This window comes from Neofelis nebulosa, chromosome 15 (genome assembly GCF_028018385.1).
Source record: "Neofelis nebulosa isolate mNeoNeb1 chromosome 15, mNeoNeb1.pri, whole genome shotgun sequence".
Classification (NCBI taxonomy): Eukaryota; Metazoa; Chordata; class Mammalia; order Carnivora; family Felidae; genus Neofelis; species Neofelis nebulosa.
The window spans coordinates 36,879,367-36,905,832 of NC_080796.1; the positions used below are offsets into that span (position 1 = coordinate 36,879,367).

Consider the following 26,466-nt stretch of genomic DNA (forward strand, 5'->3'; position numbering starts at 1 on the left):
GTCGGTTAAGCACACGACTTCAGCTCAGGTCATGATCTCACAGCTCATGAGTTCAAGTTCCATGTCAGGCTCTGTGCTGACAGCTCAGAGCCTGGAGCCTGCTTTGGAGTCTGTGTCTCTGTCTCTCTCTCTCTTTCTCTCTGCCCTTCCCCTTCCTGCTCACGTTCTGTCGCACTCTCTCAAAAATAAACATTTAAAATTTTTTTAAAAAACAAAGAATTAAAAAATTAATAATAAAATTTAAAAAACCAAATAGCAAAATGTCAAGCATAAGTCTAACCACATTATTAAGTATGTTAAATGTATATGGATTAAAAATGCCAATGAAAAAGCAGAGATTATACAGCTAAATTTGTTTTAAAAAAAGATCCAATTGTATCCTGTTTACAGGAGACGTATTTTGATTCAAAAAAACAAACATATTAAAAGTAAATAACTTGGGGCGCATGGGTGGCTCAGTCGGTTAAGCATCAGACTCGATTTCAGCTCAGGTCATGATCTCACAGATTCGTGAGTTAGAGCCCTGTGTTGGGCTCTGTGCTCGCAGTGTGGAGCCTGCTTGGGATTCTCAATCTCTCCCTCTCTCTCTCTCTCTCTGCCCCTCCCCTGATTGCACTGCCTCTGTCTCTCTCAAAATAAATAAACTTTTTTAAAAAAGAAAAAAAGTAAATAGTTTTAGTAATATCCAACAAAACAGATGTTAAGAAAAATGTTACTAGAGACAAAAACACTTTATAATGTTAAAAGTTAGTCAGAAAGATAAAACCGTTATAAACATGCATGCATCTAATAAAAGTCCTAAAACAGATGAAGCAAAAACAGAAACAGAAGGAGAATTTCAAGTTGAATAAAAATACAAGCAACATAATCAAAACTTATGAGATGCAGCAAAAGCAGTGCTTAGAAGGACTTTATAGCTTTAAAGACCTATGTTGAAAAGATCGCAAATCAATAACCTAAGCTTTCACCTCTTAAGAGAAATAATGCTAAACAATGAAGAGTGAAATACACAAAAAGAAAGCAGGAGAAGCAGAAACTAATGAAATAGAAGATTAAAAAATAGAAGACAAACAAAATTAAAAGTTGGTTCTTTGAAAAGTTCTGATTGACATTTATCTAGACCAAAAAAAAAAAAAAAAAAACCCCAAAACAAAACAAAAACAAAAAGACACCACAATCAAAATAATGAACACATCCATCACTCTCAATTAACATTTTTTTTTTTAAGTAGGTTCCACGCCCAAGGTAGAACTTGAACTCAGGACCCCAAGATCAAGAGTCACATGTTCTACTGACTCAGCCAGCCAGGCACTCCTCATTTGACAATTCTTTGTTTTGCCTTCATTTTTTAAATACACTTTCATTGGGTACAGAATTCACTTGATAGGCTTTTTTTCTCTATGCATGTTAAAGGTGTTAATCAATAGTTTGCATTGTTTCTAACAAGAAACCTGACATCATTCTCATCTTTGTTCTTCTACATGTCTTTTGTTCTGCCTGCTTTTAATTTTCAGATTTTCTCATTAATGCTGGTTTAGAGAGATTTGATTAAAATTTGCCCTAATGTAGGTTTTCATGTTTCCTATGCCTGGGGTATGTTGGGTCTCATGGACCTACGGAATATTTTCATCAAATTTGGAAAGCTTCCAGGCATTATTCATTCCAATAATATCCAGTCTCCCTCTTCCCCTCCCTTTTTAGGGGTTCCAATTACATGGAGAAAAGTTGTGCTATAGCTTACTGATGTTGTAATAATTTTTGATTGATTTTTTCATCTCCATTTCATTTTTGATAGTATCTATTGGAAGACTATCTATGTCTTCCAATTCATTAATCCTTTCTTCTGCAATATCTAATCTGACACTAATCTCATTTCTTGTATTTTTATTTCCCATACTGTAGCATTCACCTCTAGAAGTTCAATTTGGGTCTTTTGTAAATCTTCCATTGTTCTACTTAACTCCATATAATGAACACATTTCCACTAAGTTTTAAAGTCCTCATCCTTCCTTCCCTTCTAATGTGTGTCAATTCTGAGTGGGTTCTGAATGATTATTTTCCTCACTACAAGTCAAATTTTTCCTGTTTCTTTGAATGAATGGTAAGTTCTTAAAGATGCCAGACATTGTGTATTTACCTTATTAGGTGGTAGATACTTTCTTATTTCTACATATATTATTGATTTTTTTCCTCACTACAGGTCAAATTTTTTCTATTTCTTTGAATAAACGGTAAGTTTTTAAAGATACCAGATATTGTGGATTTACATTATTGTGTGGTAGATACTTTCTTATTCCTACAAATATTGTTAAGCTTTGTTCTGGAATACAGTTATGATTCTTGGAAGCAGTCTGATCCTTTTAGGTCTTGTTTCTAAGATTTGTTAGGGTGGGTCTGGAGCAAACTATTTCACACTAACGGGGTAAGACTCTTGAATATTCTACCTACCCAATGCCCCATGAAAGAGATGACTTGTTAGGAAGAGACACTATTCCCAGCCCTGTGTGAGCACCCACAATGTTTCCCCTAATTCTTTCAATGGATCTTTCTCTGGTCCTGGGTAGTTTCTCCTGGCCAAGCACTGATCACTACTCTGTTAAGTATTCCAAGGGATACTCTGCAAATCTCTGTAGAGCCATCTCCTCTCTAGATAAAACACTAGACATCAGACAATGACCCAATAAGGCCTACCTGCCAACTCTGCCTTGGCCTTCCTGGGTTCAGCCCCATCTCCTCAACTTAGAGGTTTTGACCCAATTCATCTGCCTTCCTTCTTCCTTAGTTACAACCTAGAAACTCAAGACCGTAAGCTAGGCAATCATCAAAGCTCACCTTATCTGTTTTCTATCTCTCAGAAACCACTGTCCTTCACTGTCTAATATCCAGTGACTTGAAAACCACCGTTACATATACTTTGTTTGGTTTTTTAGTTGCTTCAATAAGAAGCGTAAACACTGCTTCTGTTACCTACCTTGGCCAGCAGTGGAAGTCCTAATTTGTTTGCTTGTTTTTTTATTTTGTTTTTTATCCCCTTCACCTATTTCACTCATTCCCCCTACCCACCTTCCCTCTGGTAACCATCTGTTTGTCCTCTATATTAAAAGTCTGGGTTTTTAGTTTGTCTCCTTTTTTTTTTTTTTCTTTTTCATTTGTTTCATTTCTTAAATCCCACATATGAGTGAGTGGAAGTCTTAGTTTTAATGTGGCTACTGGAAATTTTTTAAATTACATATATGTGTCACATTACATTTCTAGTATACAACTTTACATAGTCACTGAAATTATATAATGTTGAAATCACCTAAGAAAGTAGGGTAAGAAGGCTAAGCAAGTTGACAATGAAGTCTCAATAAACTTCAACATATTTTTTTTTAAGTTTATTTATTTTGAGAGAGAGAGCAAGGGGGGATGGGGTAGAAAGAGAGGGAAACATAGGATGCAAAGTGGGCTCTGTGCCGACAGAAGACAGCCTGATGTGGGGCTTGAATTCACAAACCGTGAGATCATGACCTGAGCCAAAGTCAGACCCTTAACCGACTGAGCTACCAGGCGCCCCTAAACTTCAACATTTAAAGGTCAAGTGGGGAAGAAGGAGCTGGCAAAGTAGACTTAGAAAGGTTAACCTAAGAATTAGAGAACTAAGAAAAGTGTGGTATCATTGGAATAACAGAAGTTTTAGGAAAGCAGAGGTTGGATGAAATAGTCACTGAAGAGTTAACAAAAGAACATTAAGGGTAAGTAACATTATTGAGAGTCCAGTTAAGATTAATAACAATGAATTCATTTTGGTTATCTATCTGTCCAGAGTGTGTGGCTTCTTCTAATAGCACTCAGCTAGTTGCCCAGTTGTCTGCCTCTGTAAGCCAGAAACAAGGGAAACATGGATACTTGAAAGCAAATGGATAAATTAATCCAGGGCTGGGGTTTTGCCAGGTATGTATGATAAAAGATCAGAAGTAAGGGAGATTAAGGTATCTACCGTAAGACTTTCTGATAAAAATGGATCATGAAAACTAATAAGATAGAAATGGAAGACAGCTAAGAGATACTAAAGAGAAAAATGGAGGAAACTATAAAGTAATGGCACTTTTTAAATTGTTTATTTACCACTCTCTCCCCTTCGACAACTTATAAGCTGCTCGTCGATTTTAGTGAACATTAACAGTCATCCATTAAAGTTTTGTTGAATGGAACAGAATTGACCTGACTTTCTAGATCACACAAGACAAAGTCTACAGTCTATTTCCTATATTACTGGGTCACTTCATTTAAAGGGATTATTACCATGTCACATCTATGCCTCTCCTTATCATTCCTTCTCATTTTGCTTCTTGTTGCCTGGGCAAAACTGAGTCTTAATTACTAGTTCAAGTCAGGGCATTGCCCCCTTCGCTGCAAACACCAAACCAATTAACAAAAGATTCAATTTGGAGTTCTTTGTTTCCAATTTCTGCTTTTATTTGTCCCAGGTACTCAAAGTCTTTGTTCTTTATTGTCCTACAGTGTACTTTTCTTTTGTAGGGTAATGGGCTATCACTGATCTGGACTCAATCAAGATTACTATTTTATAACATGACTGTACTTGTGTACCTTTTCACAAAAATAGGTATGTTTTCATTAGTCACAGAATAATTTAAAAACATCTAATACAGATGAAAAATCAATTTAATCACAAGTAGCTATGACTATTCTGTAATACAGAATGACTATTTTATAAGGATTGGTTAACTACCAAAAAGAAGACAGAGACTACTATACGATAATGTCCTACAAACAAAAGACAACAGCCATGTAATAGAAAGTACCATGAAACCCTCAAATAATTTTTTGAATGTAGCAAGCATTTCCATTTCAAGGTACTATTTAAAATGATTAAATAGGCAGGGTGACTTGGCCATAAAAAAAAGCTTCAACAAATCTCAAAAAAACTGAAGTTATTCAGACAAAGTTCTTTGAACACCATGGAATTAAGCTATAAATCAGTAACAAATAGATAACTAGGAAAGTCTCAATGCTGGGAAATTAAATTGTATACTTATGATACACTTAGAAGTATATTACTGAGAAGTAATTCACAGGTGCAACAGACAGACTAATGGGCCTCTAAAAATGGCCACAACCTAATCCAAGAACCTGTAAATATATTACTGAACTAGGCTAAAAGTGACTTTACAAATGTCATTAAGGTTAAGAATCTTGATGGGGCAATTATCCCGGATTATCAGGATAGGCCTAACCAAATCACATGGGTCCTTAAAATCAGATAACCTTTCCTTGCTGAGGATCAGACTGAGATGTTCCTAGGAAAGAATGGTCAAAGGGATAGAACACTGCTGATTTAGAAGATGGAGGAAGGCATGCAGGCAGCCTCTAGAGGCTGGAAAAGGCAGAGTTAACATATTCTCCCCTAAAGTCTCTGGAAAGGAATACAGTGTTGCCCATACCTTGATTTTAGCTCAGTAAGATTCATTTCGGATTTCTAACCTACAAAACCATAAAATAATGTATTATAAATCTGCGGTAATTTGTTACAGCAGCAATAGAAAACCATGGGACAACGAAAAAATCAAAACAAAATAAAAAATATTTTGAACTGATAATAATGAAGATATGACATATCTAAACTATGGAATGTAGCTAAAGCAGTACTTAGTGGGAAATTTATCATCTTAAACATATATAGAAAAAAAGGCCAAAACTCAAAGATGTAGGCTCCTAACTCAAAAAATAAAAGTCAGACCTAAAGTTAAGTAGGAGAGAAATAAATAGAAATCCATAAAATAGAAAACTAACATCCAATAGTATAAATAAATAAATATTCTAACATTAATAAAACTGACAAATCCTTAATGTGACTAAGAAAATATAATAAATCACCAATATTAGGAAAGATCCAACAGACATTAAAAAGATAAAAAGATACTATAAATAATTCTACAATCAATAAATTTGAGGGTAATGCCAAAAGCAAAGGCAACAAAAAGTAAAAATAAACAAGTGGGACATCAAACTAGGAAGCTTCTGCACAGTAAAGGAAACCATCAACAAAATGAAAAGGCAGCCTACCAAACAAAAAGAAAAAATTTGCAAACCATGTATCTGATAAGGGATTAATATCCAAAATACTTAAGGTACTCATCCAACTCAATAGAAAGAAAGAAAGAAAGAAAGAAAGAAAGAAAGAAAGAAAGAAAGAAAGAAAGAAAGAAAGAAAGAAAGAAAGAAAAAAGAAAAAGGAAAAGAAAAAAAGATTTAAAAAGGGCAGAGAATCTAAATAGACATTTTTTCCAAAGACATACAGATGGCCAACAGATACATGAAAAGGTGCTCCAAATCATTAATCATCAGAAGTATGCAAATCAAAACCACAATGAGAAATCACCTCACACCTGTTAGAATGGCTGTTCTCAAAAAGAGGAGAGATAAGAGGAGTTTGCAAAGATGCAGAGAACAGGAAACCCTTGTGCCCTGTTGGTGGGAATGTAAATAGGTACAGCTACTATGGAAAACAGTACGGAAGTTCCTCAAAAAATTAAAAATAGAACTACCATATGTTCCAGCAATTCCACTTTCAGGTATTTATCCAAAGAAAACAGAAACACTAAAAAAGGTATCTGCAACCCCCATGTTCACTGAAGCATTGTTTATAGTAGCAAAAAAACACAAAATGTCCATCAGTGGATAAATGGATAAAAAACATGTGGTACACACACACACATGCACACACACACACTCACTCACTCACAGGAATATTATTCAGCCATAAAAAAAAAAAAAGGGAATATTGCCAATTTCAACAACATGGATGAACCCTGAAGGCACTATACTGCATGAAATAAGTTATACAGAGAAAGATAAATACTGTATGATCTCATTTATATGTGCAATCTATATGTGCAAAAAAACCAAAAGCTCATAGCTACAAAGAACAGACTTTTTGTGTGTTAACTAATTTAATATTTTATTATAAGAATTTTTATTATTTCCATTTTGCATGTGAGGAAACAGGCACAGCGATAGTGAATAATTTGCCTATGTTTTCACAGAACTCAGAAACATAATCTTCCTATTTTGATTAGGATTGCATTTAAGACAGTTTGTATTAGATGGGGTGCCTGGGTGGCTCAGTCAGTTAAGCGTCTGACTTTGGCTCAGGTCATGATCTCACTGTTTGTGGGTTCAAGCCCCACATCGGGCTCTGTGCTGATAGCTCAGAGCCTGGAGCCTGCCTCAGATTCTCTCTCTTTCTCTCAAAAATAAATAAAAACATTAACAATTTTTTTTTAAAGTCTGTATTAGAAAAGATCAACTTTTTTTTTTAACCATATCTTCCCACTATGACCAGAGATAATAAAACCTGCCTTATCAGGTTAATGGGAGGATTACCCAAGACAACTCCTGACACAGCCTCATAAGTGCCTTGACTATGATTATAAAGAATTGGCTCTTATTATTGATACTATCATTTCTTCAAATCTTTTTTTAATTAATTATTCATTGTTTAATATATATCCAAGTTAGTTAGCATATAGTGCAACAATGATTTCAGATGTAGATTCCTTAATGCCCCTTACCCATTTCGCCCATCCCCCCTCTCACAACCCCTCCGGCAACCCTGTTTGTTCTCTATATTTAAGAGTCTCTTATGTTTTGTCCCCCTCCCTGATTTTATATTATTTTTGCTTCCCTTCCCTTATGGTCATGTGTTGTGTCTTAAAGTCTTCATATGAGTGAAGTCATGTGATATTTGTCTTTCTCTGAATGACTAATTTCAATTAGCATAATACCCTCTAGTTCCATCCACGTGGTTGCAAATGGCAAGATTTCATTCTTTTTGATTGCCAAGTAATACATATATATATATACCACATCTTCTTTATCCATTCATCCATCCATCAATGGACATTTGGGCTCTTTCCATACTTTGGCTATTGTTGATAGCGCTGCTATAAACATTGGGGTGCATGTGCCCCTTCAAAACAGCACACCTGTATCCCTTGGGTAAATACCTAGCAGTGCAACGGCTGGATTGTAGGGTAGTTCTATTTTTAATTTTTTTGAGGAACCTCAATACTGTTTTCCAGAGTGGCTGCACCAGCTTGCATTGCCACCAACAATGCAAAAGAGATCCTCTTTCTCCACAACCTCGCCAACATCTGTTGTTGCCTGAGTTGTTAACGTTAGCCATTCTGACACATGTGCGGTGGTAACTCATTGTGGTTTTGATTTGCATTTCCCTGATGATGAATGATGTTGAGCATTTTTTCATGTGTCGGTTGGCCATGTGGATGTCTTCTTTGGAGAAGTGTCTATTCATGTCTTTTGCCCATTTCTTCACTGGACTATTCATTTTTTTTGGGTGTTGAGTTTGATAAAGTTCTTTAAAAATTTAGGATACTAACCCTTTATCTAATCTATCATTTGCAAATATATTCTCCCATTCCGTTGGTTGCCTTCCAGTTTTGCTGATAGTTTCCTTTGGTGTGCAGAAGTTTTTTTATTTTGATGAGGTCCCAGTAGTTCATTTTTGCTTTTGTTTCCCTTGCCTCCAGAGACGTGTAGAGAAAGAAGTTGCTGCAGCCGAGATCAAAGAGGTGTTTGCCTGCTTTCTCCTCTAGGATTTTGATGGCTTCCTGTCTTATATTTAGGTCTTTCACCCATTTTTAGTTTATTTTTGTGTACAGTATAAGAAAGTGATCCAGGTTCATTTTTCTGCATGTTGCTGTCCAGTTTTCCCAGCACAATTTGCTGGAGAGACTGTCTTTATTCCATTGGATATTCTTTCCTGCTTTGTCAAAGATTAGTTGGCCATATGTTTGTGGGTCCATTTCTGGGTTCTCTATTCTGTTCCACTGATCTGAGTGTCTGTTTTTGTGCCAAGAGAACAGATTTCTGGTTGCCAGAGGCAGGGGGATGGCAGGTAGGCAAAATGGATGAAGAGGGGTCAAAAAGTACAAACTACTTATAAACTACGTAAGTCCCGTGAAGTAATGTACAGCATGGTGACTATAGTTAATAATACTGTATCATGTATTTAAAAGTTGCAAAGAGAATGCATCTTTTTTTTTTAATGTTTATTTATTTTTGTGAGAGAGACAGAGCACAAGTAGGGGAGGGGCAGAGAGACAAAGACACAGAATCCGAAGCAGGCTCCAGGCTCCCAGCTGTCAGCACAAAGCCTGATGTGGGGCTGGAACCCCCAAACCATGAGATCATAACCTGAGCCAAAGTTGAACACCCAACTGAGCTACCCAGGTACCCCAAGAGAATATAGCTTAAAAGCTCTCATCACAAAGAAAAAAATTTGTAACTATGTGGTGATGGATATTAGCAAGACTTACTGTGATGACTGCAATATATAAATGTATCAAATCATTATGTTATATACCTAAAACTAATACGATGTTATATGCTAATTAGATCTCAATAAGAAAAATAAAGCAAAGGAGTAGAGAAAAAAAATCAATTAATTTGACCATTTGTATAAAACAAATTCTTTGAAAAATACAATTCGCCAGTAAGTTGATAAAAGACGAAATATATACAATTTTAACAGTTGGATATCTATTAAAGAAATTAAATCTGCTATTAAAATCCTTTCCCTAGAATTGTTCTTCAATTTGTAAAGTATGGGGGCGCCTGGCTGGCTCATTCAGAACACCATAAGACTCTTAATTTCAGGAGTCATGAGTTCAATCCCCACACTGGGTGCAGAAATTACTTAAATAAATAAAAACCTAAAAAAAAAATTTTTAAGTATGATACTTCATTGTGGATATGTAAAAGAATATCTTTATTTTCTGAAAACATCTATTATATAAGGGTCAAAACTATGATGTCTATAATTTACTTTTAATTCAATAAATATATCTGTAACATATATAAATGTATATATGTGTGTATACGTATGTATAGAAACAGAAAATAACTGAAAAATGAACACACCACTTACACACACACCCCACATAAGTCTTTTTTTTTTATTATTACTTTTTAATGTTTATTTATTTTTGAGAGAGACAGAGACAGAGACAGAATGCGAGTGGGTTAGGGGCAGACAGAGAGCGAGACACAGAATCTGAAGCAGGCTCCAGACTCTGAGCTGTCAGCATCGGAGCCTGACGCGGGGCTGGAACTCATGAGCTGTGAGATCATGACCTGAGCCGAAGTCGGACACTCAACCGACTGAGCCACCCAGGCGCCCCAAGTCTTGAATAAATAATAGCAACCAAGCCCAGAGATATTTAAAAAAAAAAAAAAAAAGGATACATTGCAACTAGGTAGGTTTATTTCAGGAATGCAAAGATTACATTCAAAATAACAATTAGGGTGGAAACCTCAAGTCTGGAGGGTAATGACAGCCACCCAATTTCAAATCTCCTCCACATAATCTCTCAAAACCAAAAAAACAAACAAATGAAAAAATTGAAGAAGCAAATAAAACCACATAAGATTCACACCTTAAGCATTACTAAGAAAAAAGAATACCCCCCCCAAAAAAAACAAACAAACCTGAGAATACCATGACCTTCAGATTATCTGTAAATAGGGAAAGAAACCAAATGACAACAGAGCTCCGAGGACCCCACTATTGCAGGCCCATGAATGTGGAAACCGGAGGAGAAAGAGCTTAAGAGATCCCTTAAAAAAGTATACAGGGGTACACAGGACTTAAACCAAAGAACAGGAGAAAAACAAAACAAAACATAAATATCCCCAGAAAGAGAAAATCCACTTAAATGTCAAAATACGAAACAGAGATGGGGACTTGGTAGTTGAAAACATAGGCTATAAAGAAGGACTTGAATGAAAGTCAGTGGAACCAAAAGTGAGAACCTCGGTAAAGCTTTTCTTCCGGGGAAGAATCAGACATATAGAAAAGGGCATGGGGTAGCAGTAAAGGGATGCAGGGAATAACGGAAAGAAGAGGAGAGAGATAAGGAGCCTATAAAAACAAAAGAGAAACACTAGCTACTCCCCCATCTGCATCCATGAAAGAAATTGCACAGAAGAGGACATCAACTGGAACCATGACCCTCACAAGATATAACAATGGAAAAGGCAGACTTGATGCAATCAATGCTGTTAAGAGATCAAGACAGCTATCACCTCTGGAGAAGCAGTAACTGGAAAGGAACATGAGGAGGCTTCAAGAGTGCTGGTCAAGTTCTACTTGTTGATCCAGGAACCAGTTACACAGGCGTATTCCATGTGTGAAAATATATCAAGCTACGTACTTACAAAATGTACTTTTCTATATATTCAATTAGAAGTAAAACAACAACAACAACAAAAAGATATTGTTTGTTCCCTACAGAATCTAAGTGTGAGAAACATATATGAGAAAACATATAAACAATATATACTTTTTTAATAGACTGGGGAAGAAAGCATATTTGTGTCAGTGTGGGGTCAGGAAGGGAAGTAGAGGACGACATTTTAATTCGTTTTGTTTCTGCCTCAAAACTCCTCATTTGGGTTTACTCCGCTCACATCCTATGGCTATGCTGTTTAGTTCGTATGGTGCATCAGGGATAGCTCTGCCCATCTTTTCGGGATAAGTAAACCAGCCTATACCTAATTAGGTTATTTCCCAGATAGAAAAATGAGGTGAAGGCACGTGACCGATGTTTTTGATTTGAGCTATAGGGAAAACAACCTCTTCCTCTAGGACTCATTTTACAGAGGAAAAAGCCTCTGTAAACCTAGAGCAGCTTAGGGGTTATCTTTCACACCACCTGGAAATAAAAGCAAATAAGAGAAAGGGTTTGAGAGTATGGGGCCATGTACAAAGATAAGCAAACAGACATAGAGACCAGGTGATACTCCTTGAACACCTGAATCTAGAGATACGGAAGCACTCATTCATGTGGGCTAAAACACTTTTGTGAGTTTCTATGTGAGCGTCTTTGCATTGGTTTTGTTTCCTGTAACTGAAAGAGTCCAGAATAACACAAAATTTGAAAGAAGGACTGATCTAAATACAGGATAATTTAAAAAACAACTCTCTTTTCATTTGTGACCATCCAACCAGAGAATCAGAAGTCTTAGTTCATTCTGACTGCAAGAAGAGAACACCAGGGACTAGGAGCTTATAAACAGAAATTCATTTCTCACAGCTCCAGAGGCTCAAAGTCCAAGAGCAAGACTCCAACAGATCTGGTACCTGGTGAGAAGTGGGTTCCTCGCTCATTGATGGCTGTCTTCTATATCCTCACATGGGAAAACAAGCAAAGGGGCTCTCCAAGGTCTCTAATGGGCACTAATCCCATCATGAGGGCACAGTTATCATGGCCTAATCATCTCTCAAAGGCCCCACCTCCAAATACCTTCACACTGAGGATTAGGGTTACAAACACTTCCTAGACAACTAAAGAAAGGAAAAATGAAAATAGTAGGGGCACCTGGGTGGCTCAGTTGCTTAAGCATCCAACTTCGGCTCAGGTCATGATCTCACAGTTCATAGGTTCAAGCAACACGTTGGGCTCTGTGCTGACAGCTCAGAGCCTGGAGCCTGCTTTGGACTCTGTGTCTCCCTCGCTCTCTGCTCCTCCCCCACTCACGCTGTCTCTCTCTCTCTCTCTCTCTCTCTCTCTCAAATACATAAACATTAAAAAAAAAATTAAAAAAAGAAAGAAAACAGTAATGATGGGTGATTACAACAGGAAAACAGAATAGGTGGTATATATAAATAGTTTCAAATCTCTATTTTTATTTTTTTTTTTTATTTTTAAATTTTTTTTTTTCAACGTTTTTTATTTATTTTTGGGACAGAGAGAGACAGAGCATGAACGGGGGAGGGGCAGAGAGAGAGGGAGACACAGAATCGGAAACAGGCTCCAGGCTCCGAGCCATCAGCCCAGAGCCTGACGCGGGGCTCGAACTCACGGACCGTGAGATCGTGACCTGGCTGAAGTCGGACGCTTAACCGACTGCGCCACCCAGGCGCCCCAAATCTCTATTTTTAAAATCAGAGTTTTCCTGTTTCAAAATGTTTTCTTCTAGCCTGTTTTGAAACAGTTAAGATGTAAAAATGTCTTGAGATGCCTGGGTGGCTCAGTTGGGCATCCAACTTCGGCTCAGGTCATGATCTCAGGGTCCGTGACTTTGAGCCCTGCATTGGGCTCTGTGCTGACAGCTCAGAGCCTGGAGCCTGCTTCAGATTCTGTGTCTCCCTCCCTCTCCCTCTCCCTCCCTCTCTCTCTCTCTCTCTCTCTCTCTCCCTGTCTCTCTCTGCCCCTCCCCCACTCATGCCCTGTCTCTCAAAAATGAATAAATGTTAAAAAAAAATCATTAAAAGAAAAAAATATAAAAGTATCTCAGCTAAGGTAATTTATTGAATTGTAGTGTTGTTTTTTTTTTTTTTTAAGTTTTTAAATTTATTTTGAGAGAGAGACAGAGTAGAACGAGCAGGGGAGGAGCAGACAGAGAGGAAAAGAGAATCCCAAGCAGGCTGTGCACTGCAGAGCCTAATGCAGGGCTCAAATTCATGAACCACAAGATCATGACCTGAGCTGAAACTAAGAGTCGGATGCTTAACTGACTGAGCCACCCAAGTGCCCCTATAATATTTTATTTTGAAACAGAAAAGGCAGTAGAAAACTTTCCCAAAATATTCTGAATTTGCTTACTACTGCTCTTTGAAAAGTAAGATTGCGATTTACAGATTAAGATAGACGATTAGGTTCATACTTCAATGAGCAGTCCTTCTTTTCCAACTATATTATATATTACAATGATGAACATCAAGAGATACTGAAAGGCATAATTAGGTTTAAATATAAGATAAAAATCTTTGTGGCAAGTGGAATTTATTCCAGATGGTTCAAAGATGGCAAAGATGGTTCAATGTAAAGAAAATCAATGTAGGGTGAGCCTGGGTGGCTCAGTCGGTTGGGCAACCTACTTCAGCTCAGGTCATGATCTCATGGTTCAGGAGTTCGAGCCCTGCACTGGGCTCACTGCTGTCAGCGTGGAGCCTGCTTCAGATCTTCTGTCCCCCTCTCAGATCCTCTGTCCCCCTCTCTCTCTGCTGCTATCTCATTTGCTCTCTCCCTCTCTCAAAAACAAACAATTTAAAAAAATCAATGTAATATACCACATTAACAGAATGAAGGAGAGAAAAAAACACATGATCATTTCAATTGAAGCAGAAAAAGCATCTGACAGAATCTACCATTCTTTCATAATAAAACCATTCAGAAAACCAGGAACAGAAAGGAACTTCTTCAACATGACACAGGGCATCTATGAAAAACTAATAACTAACATCATATCATACTCAGTGATTAAAGACAAAAAGCTTTCTCCCTAAGATCCAGAACAAGACAAGGATGTCCACTTTCCCAATGTTACTGAACATTTCACTGGAAAACCTATCTAGAGCATTAGGCAAGAAGAGATAAAAAGGCATCCAAACTGAAAAAGGACAAGTAAAACTACATCTGTGCACAGATAACATAATCCTACAGAACTCCGAAGAATCCACCAAAAACACTACTAGAGCTAATAAACCAATTCAGCAAGTTGCCACCACATACAAGATAAAAACACAAAAATCAGTTGCATTTATACACCAAGAATGAACAATCCAAAAAGAAAATTAATGAAACAACTCCAATTACAATAGTATTCAAACAAATAAATAACTAGGAACAGATTTAACCAAGGAGGTAAAAGGCATACACAGAAAATTACAAAACATTGCTGGAGGCAAATAAAGAATATCTGAAAAGGAGCACCTAGGTGGCTCAGTCAGTTAAGCCTCTGACTTCAGCTCAGGTCATGATCTCACAGTCTATGAACTCAGGCCCTACATCGGGCTCTGTGCTGACAGCTCAGAGCCTGGAGCCTGCTTCGGATTCTGTGTCTCCCTGTCTTTTTCTGCCCCTCCACCACTCATGCTCTTTCTCTCAAAAATAAACATTAAAAAAATTATTTAAAAAATAGTATCTGAAAAAATGGAAATACATCCTGTGTTCATGGGTTAGAAAACTTATTTTTGAGATGGCAATTCTACCCAAATTTATTTACAGATTTAATGTAATCCCTGTCAAAATTCCTAAGGGGCGCCTGGGTGGCTCAGTTGGTTAAGCGTCCGACTTCAGCCAGGTCACGATCTCGCGGTCCGTGAGTTCGAGCCCCGCGTCAGGCTCTGGGCTGATGGCTCGGAGCCTGGAGCCTGTTTCCGATTCTGTGTCTCCCTCTCTCGCTGCCCCTCCCCCGTTCATGCTCTGTCTCAAAAATAAATAAACATTAAAAAAAAAAATTCCTAAGCCTTTTTTGCAAAAACAGAAAAGCTGATTTTCTTAAAAAATAAAAGAGAGAGAGAGAGAGAAAGAGAAATATTAAAAAGTAAATAAAATGTCAATTACAGCTCATTTTTTTAAAAGGTCATTTTCAAATTTATATAGACTTGTCAGGGGACCCAAACAATCAAAATAATATTGAAAAAGAACAAAATTCTCAAAGAAGATCATAAATCAAAAGAGCTACGAGCACATGCATTAGAAAACAGTATGATTACAACACCATTCCCTATTAAAAATTTAGCTTTCGATGTTGTTAGCCTTACACTATACCATATCTTACACTATACCATATTTTGTAGTGAACTAGGCAATCCCTAAAGGTAATTGTCTAAAGGGCTAAACAATATTTTCACAGTATCTTCAGAGTAAACAAACATAATAAACAAGTCTAATAATTTTTTTGAGAGAGAAAGAGGAGAGTGTGCATGCAAGCAGTAAAGGGAAAGAGAGAGAGCATCTTAAGCAGGCTCCATGCCCAGTGTGGAGCCCTACACAAGCTCAATCTCAGGACCCTGAGGATCACGACCTGAGCTGAAATCAAGAGTCAGACGTTTAACCAACTGAGCCACCCAGGTGGCTCAGTTATACATTTTTAAAGTTATACATTTTCATTTCTGAAATTCAGCAATAAGCAATCAAGTGACTTGCTTCCCTTTATCAAACATTAACTTACTACTACCTTTCTTATATATCCACCCATTCCAAAATCTTTCAATGTTTATTTATTTTTGAGAGACAAGAGAGAGAGCATAAACGAGGGAAGGGCAGAAAGAGAGGGAGACACAGAATCTGAAGCAAGCTGTAGGCTCTGAGTTGCCAGCATAGAGCCCAACACGGGGCTTGCACTCCTGAAATATGAGATCATGACCTGAGCCGAAGTTGGATGCTTAAATGACTGAGCCACCCAGGCACCCCTGTCCATTCATTCTAAATCAAACAAGTTTATACTTTGGGTTTCTTAATATTTGAATAACTGTTATTCAAAGGAATAAATCAATGGCCCAAATTGCCTTTTACAGTACTCCAGTATATATCATTATGGATGCACGGAGACTAATCACCTTCATAGGGCCCAAACACGTTCTAGAACCAACCCTACAATTCTAAACTAGTGACTCAAAGGAAACCTAGAAATATACATGGGTTTGCGGTCTCCCAAGGAATTCTATTCCTCATTATGGAAAGGGGAAAAAGAACAGTCAAGACCCCAGAAGAGACCCAGAAAGATGTAGTACTCCAGCACACTGGTCACAGTTTTTTAAGTAAGTCTGGATATCTCTGGGAGTCTAGCACACATGTACCCAGGGCCAGGGTAAACTAAGAAAAGTGGCTTTGTATCACTTACTGTACCGTTTACTAGGATGAGAATTGCAGAAAACTGTTTGCACCTCTTAGCTGAGTGGTAACATCAGTAATCGTCTCATTAGTCTCATTAATAGTCTCAAATCATCCAGGCATGTTTTTCAATGTGAGATTTATAATGCATGTAGAAGATTTAAATAGAAACAAAGAGAAGAGAACTTATTTTGAAGACCCTTCATTCAGTTCTATATTTTTATTAAAAGACTATTTTATATTCACTATCACAATACCTAGTACATAGTACTAATAAAAGCTTGTTGAATGCTCAATGGAAAGATAGATGGCTGAATGAGCAAACAAATGGGTAGAAGGAAAAAACAATGAATATCAAAATAAAGTTTTAAAAGATTTGATACTCTTGGGGTGCTTGGGTGGCTCAGTCAATCGAGCACCCGGCTCGTGGTTTCAGCTCAGGTCACGATCTCACAGTTCGTGAGTTCAAGCCCAGCATCAGGTTCTGGGTTGACAGCACAAAGCCAGCTTGGGATTCTCTCTCCCTCCTGCTCCCACTCTCTCTCTCTCAAAATAAACAAACTTAAAAAAAAAAAAAGAGTTGTTGCTTCTCCATTTTAAAAAGCTACTCTAATTAGGGGAGAAATGTATGAGAAGTAACATGGCACAGTGGAAAAGAAGACAAGATTTAAACTCAGAAAGACCTAAATATTTACATCTTAGCTGAAACTCAGTGACTTGCATTGTTGAGCAAATTGCCTACTTTATGTAAGCATAGTTTTCCCCACCTATAAAATGGGGATTACAGTATCTACCTTACAAACACAATAAACCAGCAATTTTGGCACCTAGAACAAACTAAACAAAACCAGTTCTCAAATCAACTCTGTAATTCATAATGTAGCCCACAGATGGGTGTTACTAACAATGCTCGCCATCTGGAAGCTTCCTGTTTTAAATAATTATTCTTGCTAACTAGGTGCCAAGCTTTTAGAATCATTACATTAAATGTTTGCACCCTCTAAATTTTAGTGTCCTTAGACAAAGCCCAGTAAGACCAGCCATAGTTCAGCTTATAGGCTTGTTCTGAGCGTTAAAAACAATGTTCAGAAAAATCCCTTGTACAGTGACAGGCATGTAACAGATGATAAATTATTGTTATTATTTACATATTTTATTGATACCTTTATGTCATCCATTTGTCACTCTACATTCTCACAATTATTCTAATAAACCCTCAGAGTATATAGATTAATCATATCAGGCCACTGCAGAAATATATAAACAAGACAGAAGTGAAAGGATATTTACTAGAAACATCCTCCTCAAAGATTCAAGTTGATTCCTTCCATCTTGATTTTTGGATTTTCTGTTTTACATACATAAAGACCTAATGAGTTAGAAAAATAGAGGGTACCTTAATTTCAGGAGCCACTCTAGAATGAGGAAGTAAGGGAAACATCAGGTTCAAAAGGAGAATTCAAAGTTACCACTATCAGGGTACGTTTCTTTGTTGGATGGGCAAACAGAACTGCTGCTATTGTGTTCTGCCTCTAGTCTCAGCTGTGCAAACACCAGTTAAGTAAGAAAAACATCAAGCCATCTTTATCAGATCTACAAACAACCCAGATAAACTCCTTTAGGATGAATAGTTAGGATGAATAGTTAGTATTCAGAATAACAAAATTGGCCAAATCATAAGAACACCTATATAAAGAAGCACTGAAAGATCTGAAAGATCATTTTCTCTGAATTATCAGATATCCAGAAATAATGATTTTATTATAGAGTATGTCAAACCAAACCAAGGTCACGGATAACAATTCTATTTTCTTTTTTTGTACTCACAGATAACGATTCTTATAGCAAGAGTTAAATTTAAATGATTCATAGGTATTACTGGTTATAGTGATGTTTCAATAACAGTTTTCCCACACTAAAACAAATTTTCCCTAAGAAAACATCTCTTCTACTCACAAGTGTCAAATCAGCTCACAAGCCAGAGCCCCCAATTTCCCAACAAATTAAAGAATAAATCCATCATACTCAACATTACACTCAGTGGTGATTAGCTGAATGCCCTTCCTCTAAGAGCAAGAACAAGACAAGGATGCCCATTCTCACCACTAGATTCAACATAGTACCAGGCGCACCTGGGTGGCTTAGTCGGTTGAGTATCTGATTCAGGCTCAGGCCATGATCTCACAGCTCCTGAGTTTGAGTCCCATGTCGGGTTCTGCGCTGAAGCTCAGAGCCTGGAGCCTGCTTTGGATTCTGTGTCTTCCTCTCTCTCTGTCCCTCCCCTGCTTGCACTCTGTCTCTCTCTCAAAAATAAACATTAAAAAAAATATACATGTACACACACACACACACATATATATACATATACAAAGATTCAACATAGTACTAGAAGTCCTAGCCAGAGCAATCAGACAAGAAAAAGAAATAAAAGGCATCCAAATCAGAAAGGAAGAAATAAAAGTGTCTCTATTTGCAGTGGCAAGATATTATACATAGAAAACCCTGAAGATTCCATCAAAAAACTGTTAGAACTAATAACAGATGTAATCTGTTACAAATCATTGCTGAAAGAAATTGAACACAAAAATAAACGGAAAGACATTCTACACTCATGTATTGAAAGAATTAGTATCATTAAAATGTCCATACTACCCAGTGAGATCTATAGACTCAATGCAATCCCTATCAAAATTCCAATGACATTTTTCACATAAGTAGAAAAAAACAATCTTGGGGCGCCTGGGTGGCGCAGTCGGTTAAGCGTCCGACTTCAGCCAGGTCACGATCTCGCGGTCTGTGAGTTCGAGCCCCGCGTCAGGCTCTGGGCTGATGGCTCGGAGCCTGGAGCCTGTTTCCGGTTCTGTGTCTCCCTCTCTCTCTGCCCCTCCCCCGTTCATGCTATGTCTCTCTCTGTCCCAAAAATAAATAAAAAACGTTGAAAAAAAAAAAAATTAAAAAAAAAAAAAAAGAAAAAAACAATCTTAAAATTTGTATGGAACCACAAAAGACCCCAAATAGCCAAACAAATCCTATGAATAAAGAACAAAGCATCTCCTGATTTCAAACTATATTACAAAGCTACAGTAATCAAAACAGTATGGTATTGGACACATAGATCAATGGGACAAGATAGAGCCCAGAAATAAAACCACACATACATAGTCAGTTAATTTATGACAAAGGAGCCAAAAATATACACTAGGGACAAGACAGTCTCTTTACTAAAAGGTACTGACAAAAACGAACAACCACATGCAAAAAAAATAACACCATACCCCTATTTTACACCATATACAAAAATTAAAACAGATTAAAGACTTGAACATAAAATCCAAAAACATAAAATCCTAGATAAAAACGGGGGGGGGGGGGTAGCTTTCTTGGCATGATTTTTTTTTGGATTTGACAGCAAAAGCAAAAACAAACATGTTGGACTACATCAAACTACAAAGATTCTACACAGCAAAAGAAACCATCAACAAACCCATCAACCAGTCAACCAAATGGGAAAAAATATTTGCAAATCATATATCTGATAGGGAGTTAATATCCAAAATATATAAAGAAAACATAATACCAAAAAACCTAAACAATATGATCAAAACATGAGCAGAGGAATTAAAAATCTACTTTCTCAAAGAAGTCATAAAAATGCCAAACAAGTACATGAAAAGTTACTTAACGTCACTCATCATCAGGGAACTACAAATCAAAACCATAATTTGATATTACCTCACACCTGTTAGAATGTCTACCATCAAAAAGACAACAGGGGTGCCTAGGTGGCTCAGTCAATTAAGCATCCGACTTTGGCTCAGGTCATGATCTCACGGTTCATGGGTTCAAGCCCCACATCAGGCTCTGTGCAGACAGCTTGGAGCCTGGAGCCTGCTCAGATTCTGTCTGTCTGTCTGTCTGTCTCTCTCTCTCTCTCTTTGCCCCTCTCCCACTTGTGCTCTCTCTCTCTCTCTCTCTCTCTCTCTCAAAAATAAATAAACATTAAAAAAAATTTTTTAAAGACAACAGATAACAAGTGTTGCGGAGAAAAGAGAACTCTTGGACACTGCTGGTGGGAATGTAAAATTGGTGCAGCCATCATAGAAAACAGTATGAAGGTTCCTCAAAAAACTAACAATAGGACAACCATATGTTCCAGAAATTCCATTTCTAGCTATTCGTCAGAAGGAAACAAAATCACTATCTCAAAGAGGTATCTGTACTCCCATGTTCATTGCAGCATTATTTACAATAGTCAAGACACATACACACACACACACACACACACACACACACACAAACAAACACATATGGGAATATTATTCAGCAATAAAAAAAAAAAAAGGAAACCCATTAGTGACATGAATGGACCTTGAGATCATTATGCTAAGTGAAATATGTCAGAAAAGACACAAATTGTATATGGTCTCACTTATGTGTAGAATCTAAAAACAACCAAACTCATAGAAACAGAAAAGAGATTAGTGGTTACCAAAGGCAGGGGTGAGGGATAAGGGGTGGTGGGTAAAGTGGGTGAAGGTGGCCAAAAGATAGGAACTTCCATTTATATGATTAATAAATGCTGCAGACATAATGTACAACATGGTGCCTATAGTTAAAAATACCGTATCATGTATTTGAAAGTTGCTAAAAGAGTAGATCTTAAAAACTCTCATCACAAGAAAAAAACTGTTAAGTATGTGACAGAAAGGATATTAACTAAACATATGGTAATCATTTCACAAAACATACATATATCAAATCATTACTTTGAGTACCTTTAGTATAATGTTACATGTCATATGTCAATTATATCTCAATAAAACTGGGGGGGGGAATTTTTTTAAAACCAATAATGTCCATGTGTCTGTTAGGAGGTAGCTTTTACACTTTTAAATACGAACCAGAAGCACTGCTCTGACGCTACATTTAACACATAGTTAAAAGTATAACCACAAGGACTGAAATAAAGGTTATTTTACATATTGATTAAAAATTAGAATTCTGTGATTGTGATTCTCACAGTTTGTATGAATAAAAAATTGAATAAACAAAAAAAAAAAAGACTAAAAAGCAATTAGTCAAGTATAATTTTTTAGTTCCTATGGCACATTAACAACAAAAACCAATCCAGGGCAGGAATGGATATTGTGGTTTCAGAAAGACAGGCATATGTTAAATCGGAAAAACATGTTTAAATGGTAACATTCCTTAAGACAGAGTCTACTATATTTAGTATCAAGTTCTGGTGAGAAATAATTCACCATCATAATCACAAAATAACTACCTAAATGATATTTTTTTGTTATTTGCTGATATGCATCCATAATTCTCATTTTGAAGTAAAGATTTTTATTTTTCTGGTGCCATCAAGTGGTAACATTATGAAGTACTCTAAGTTTAAATGCAAATAACTTTAGACAGAAAAAGATCACATTGATGTATCTGTGTCAATTAAACACTAGTGACTTTTTTAGCACAAAATTATCTTTAAAAAAAAAAAAAAGAAGGGAAAATATCAGAGCTAATTGCAACTTATCCCAATTTTAAACTCCCAACCCAAAATGAGAGTTAAGACAAAGAAGAAAAATGTGTAGATCTTTAAAGACCAGAATGTTCTACTAGCAAACAAAAAACCCCAACTGACTATATGACACTACCTGAAAAACAAAAATTTGTGGGACCCCTGGGTGACTCAGTCAAGCATCTGACTCTTGATTTCGGTTCAGGCCATGATCTCACGGTTTTATGAGTTCGAGCCCCATGTCGGGCTCTGCACTGACTCTGTGGAGCCTGCCTGAGATTCTCTCTCTCTCCTCCCTCTCTCTGCCCCTCCCTGGCTCGTGCTCTTTCTGTCTCTCTCAAAATAAATAAATAAACCTAAATAATATATATTAAAAAAAAGAAAGAAAAACAAAAATTTGTATCAAAATGATGTATCAATCAAACCAGGAGAAATACTCCCTCCTGAAACCCCATTAACATGGCAGTAAAAGAATTATTTTTAAGGCAAAAGCCCCCAAGGACAAAGAGACTCCAAGAGAAGACTGCAACAACAACATTTTACAAAATGAAAATAGATGGATGAGTGGTTATTGACTTAGGAAGCTCAAGAAAGCTGCCTGATTTATATGACACTGTAAATTAGTTTGGGAACGTGTAGCACTGGGTAGCTTGGAAATGAGAGTAAGGGCCAAAAACAAGCGAATTAGTGAAAATTCTGGTTAAGAAGCACTGATGCCACCAGATACACTCCCTCTTCCGGTCCATGCAGCCAAGTATTCATCGTCTACCACATTAGAAGGCTGAAAGTTTAAACTCTCATAAAGCAGAGCACTTCTGGAGGACAGGACACCAAGCATGGTGAGGGCGGAAGTACTACAGCAAAAAAGGGTTCGTGCTACAGGAGACTATGGTCATTGGAATGGTTCTAACAAGTCAAAGATGACAGGAAAACAGTAAAAATGATGATATTCTGGAAAGAAAACCATCAAGAAGGTCTTATCAACCTTCGGCTTTTGTGTCCACAATGTCATGTAACTAACTGTGGTATGCTTTACTGTTTTTTGTTTTTTTTTAATGTTTTTATTTATTTTTGAGACAGAGAGAGACAGAGCATGAGCAGGGGTGGGGCAGAGAGAGAGGGAGACACAGAATCCGAAGCAGGCTCCAGGCTCCGAGCTGTCAGCACAGAGCCCGACGTGGGGCCCAAACTCACAGACCATGAGATCATGACCTGAGCTGAAGTCGGACGCTTAACCGACTGAGCCACCCCGGCGCCCCTTACTCTGTTTCTTTTTAAATTTTTTTTTTTTTTTCTTCAACGTTTTTTTATTTATTTTTTTTTGGGACAGAGAGAGACAGAGCATGAACGGGGGAGGGGCAGAGAGAGAGGGAGACACAGAATCGGAAACAGGCTCCAGGCTCCGAGCCATCAGCCCAGAGCCCGACGCGGGGCTCGAACTCACGGACCGCGAGATCGTGACCTGGCTGAAGTCGGACGCTTAACCGACTGCGCCACCCAGGCGCCCCCTTACTCTGTTTCTTGTAAGGAAAAGACAAATGACTTAAAAAATCTGAGGCAAAAAAAGGTTAAGTTCTACTTACAGACATTAGAAACATTCATTCTAAATGTCCCAAATCACCCCAGTAACTAGCTGAGAATTTATGGCAACTAAAACAGAAAAGAACACTAGGCAAATCCAAGAACCTTTACATTTCATCTCTTCTCTTCAGGCCAACAGGAGTAAATGCACTAAATCTCTGTGAATACTCCTGTGAGAGGTGAAGGCTGGGGAACACTGGCCACGTCAGAAAAAACAGAATATTATTCATACAAGAGACATGGAGATTTGAGTTTTTTAAATCCTGTTTTTGTAGGTTAATTGATCAAAGCAGAGTGTTAAGTAGCTCTGATCCTGCCTTCCCTTCATGTAAGTAAAAGTTTTTACCCAAATTTAGGTCATTTTTTTATGTTTATTTATTTATATGGGGGATACGTGGAGGAGTGGGGGAGGCGCAGAGAGAAAGGAGAGGGAGGGAATCCCAAGCTCAGTCTGACTCCACAGACTCAGCACAGAGCCCAATACGTGGCTCAGTCTCACGAACTGTGAGATAATGAACTGAAAGGAAATCAAGAGACAGTTAACTGACTGAGCCACCCAGTCATCCCCAAAGGTAGGTCATTTAATCTTCAGTAATTTCTCATTTTGAGTCTCATTTGGACATAGGACTATACACAAGATACAGTTATATGTATACACTTTCTTTCCAGATACCAACATAAGAACATTCCAAAACATATTAATACAGATAAAACTGTACCTTGAACACCTTCTAGGAGTAAATCAACTCCTTTCCTATAAAAATTGGAAGCAGCTTCATAGTCATCTTCTTCTTCCTTTTTTAAAGCCAGCTTTATTAATTCTCCAGCTTTCTCCAAATAATCTCTCTTGCCAAGCTTGGACTTTAAACTGCCAGGAAAGAGGCTACGACTTTCCCGTTCTTCTTCTGTTTTGTTCTGTTCGCTGTCAGAAGCAACGGCCCCTAATGCTGATGGATCCGAAGAAAGACTGAGACCAAAAGTTCTAACGGGAGAGTTTTGATTGGAAGCCATTCCATCATCTAACTCAGCAAGAGAATCCACGTCCACAGTAAGAGATATCAAATCACTGTCACTGGAGAAACCTAGAAATGTGATCACAATATAAATAGATATTAAATTAAGAATCAGCCAAAAAGAATACAAATCATGCTGACTATTCATTTGTTCATACTATTCGAGTCGATTAGGAAGGCTGTCATTGCCTGATGGAGATCGGTGCCTGGCCATTTGCTTTAGCTTACTGAATTCAGCTCTGGAAAATAATCTCCTTTGCCTTAATTATCAGACTAAAACCGAAGACAAGTCTTTATCTAGTCTTGTAAAATGAAGAGCCTTTACCACAAAACCTTGTAACAACAGCATTATAATAAAGAAAAAAGAATAAGAGCCTCAAGGTAAGACAAAAACAAGTGCCTGAATCCCAGCTCTTAAAACTTACTGTGACCAAGCCCAAGACACTTAATTTACTTACTATGCAGAACTTTAAATGAGGAATACAGTTCATGCATATAAAGCATAATAGGCTATCATTCAATTGCAACTATTATGGCAATTATGTAATGATTCTTTATTTCTACAACGTACCCTCAGAGGTATGCTTTTAAATAATCCAGATCTGGAAAATGTACACCATTTGGTTGTGTGTGTGTGTGTGTGTGTGTGTGTGTGTGTTTTAAAGAACTAAATTTTTAGAAATTTTTGTTTCATTCTCTTCCACAAACTTTTGGAGAGAGGTTTGGTCTGTATTTGCCTCTTAGTTTTCTGACAGAAAATGAATACTAGGTGGTACTGAAATATTTAGCAATGAAAATTCTTTCTCCCATTTCACAAAACTGACTTCATGGTAAACGAGCATGAAGTACAACAGTTATGAAACTTCCTGGCGTTAGGACCTCCCTTTACATTCTTAAAATAATTGAGAACCTCAAAAAAGCTTCTTTTTGTGCATTATACCTGTAAATATCTAAAAAATATACCTGTGGATTATACCTGTAAATATCTATTTAAAATAGACTAATTTTTTTAAGTAAACATTAAAGCCCACTACATGTAATGTAATTTTTGTTCAAAATAACTATATTCTCCAAGGCAAAAAAGTATTTAGTAAGAATGGTGACAGTGTTTTACATTTGTACAAATCTTTTTAATTGAAGATGACTAGATTCTTTTTTTTTTCTTTTTTTTTTTTTCAACGTTTTTTTTATATTTTTTTTTATTTTTGGGACAGAGAGAGACAGAGCATGAACGGGGGAGGGGCAGAGAGAGAGGGAGACACAGAATCGGAAACAGGCTCCAGGCTCCGAGCCATCAGCCCAGAGCCATCAGCCCAGAGCCTGATGCGGGGATTGAACTCACAGACCGCGAGATCGTGACCTGGCTGAAGTCGGACGCTTAACCGACTGCGCCACCCAGGCGCCCCGATGACTAGATTCTTATATTATGATTTTGCACTCAATCTGTTGTCAGATGTTGCCCTGGTTGAAAGATTTGAGGAAGATCTTGCATAGATATGTAACTGAAAATGGGGTGAATATTTTAGCAGCCTTTTCAAATACCTGTGGATATTGTTTTTTGATACTATACCAAAACTTGACAAGTGGTAGTTTCTTAAAGCTTAGTTGCCATATAGAATATAAATTCTTGTCAGTGAAATGTGTTTCTATTACATTCAACTCCATTGATCTGTCTTGCACACTGAATGTGTGCATCACACATTGG

At 37.3% G+C, this 26,466-nt stretch overlaps 1 protein-coding gene across 11 annotated transcripts in view; it reads right to left on the reverse strand.

Annotated features, from left to right (window-relative positions):
• The window catches only part of RPS6KC1 (ribosomal protein S6 kinase C1), a 321,171-nt gene that overhangs the window by 241,185 nt on the left and 53,520 nt on the right, over positions 1 to 26,466 (reverse strand). For all 11 annotated transcript variants that reach the window (XM_058700929.1, XM_058700930.1, XM_058700928.1 and 8 more), the window contains exon 6: positions 24,468 to 24,830. In XM_058700929.1, the coding sequence (XP_058556912.1) occupies positions 24,468 to 24,830 (363 nt within the window). The remainder of the gene's footprint in view (positions 1 to 24,467; positions 24,831 to 26,466) is intronic.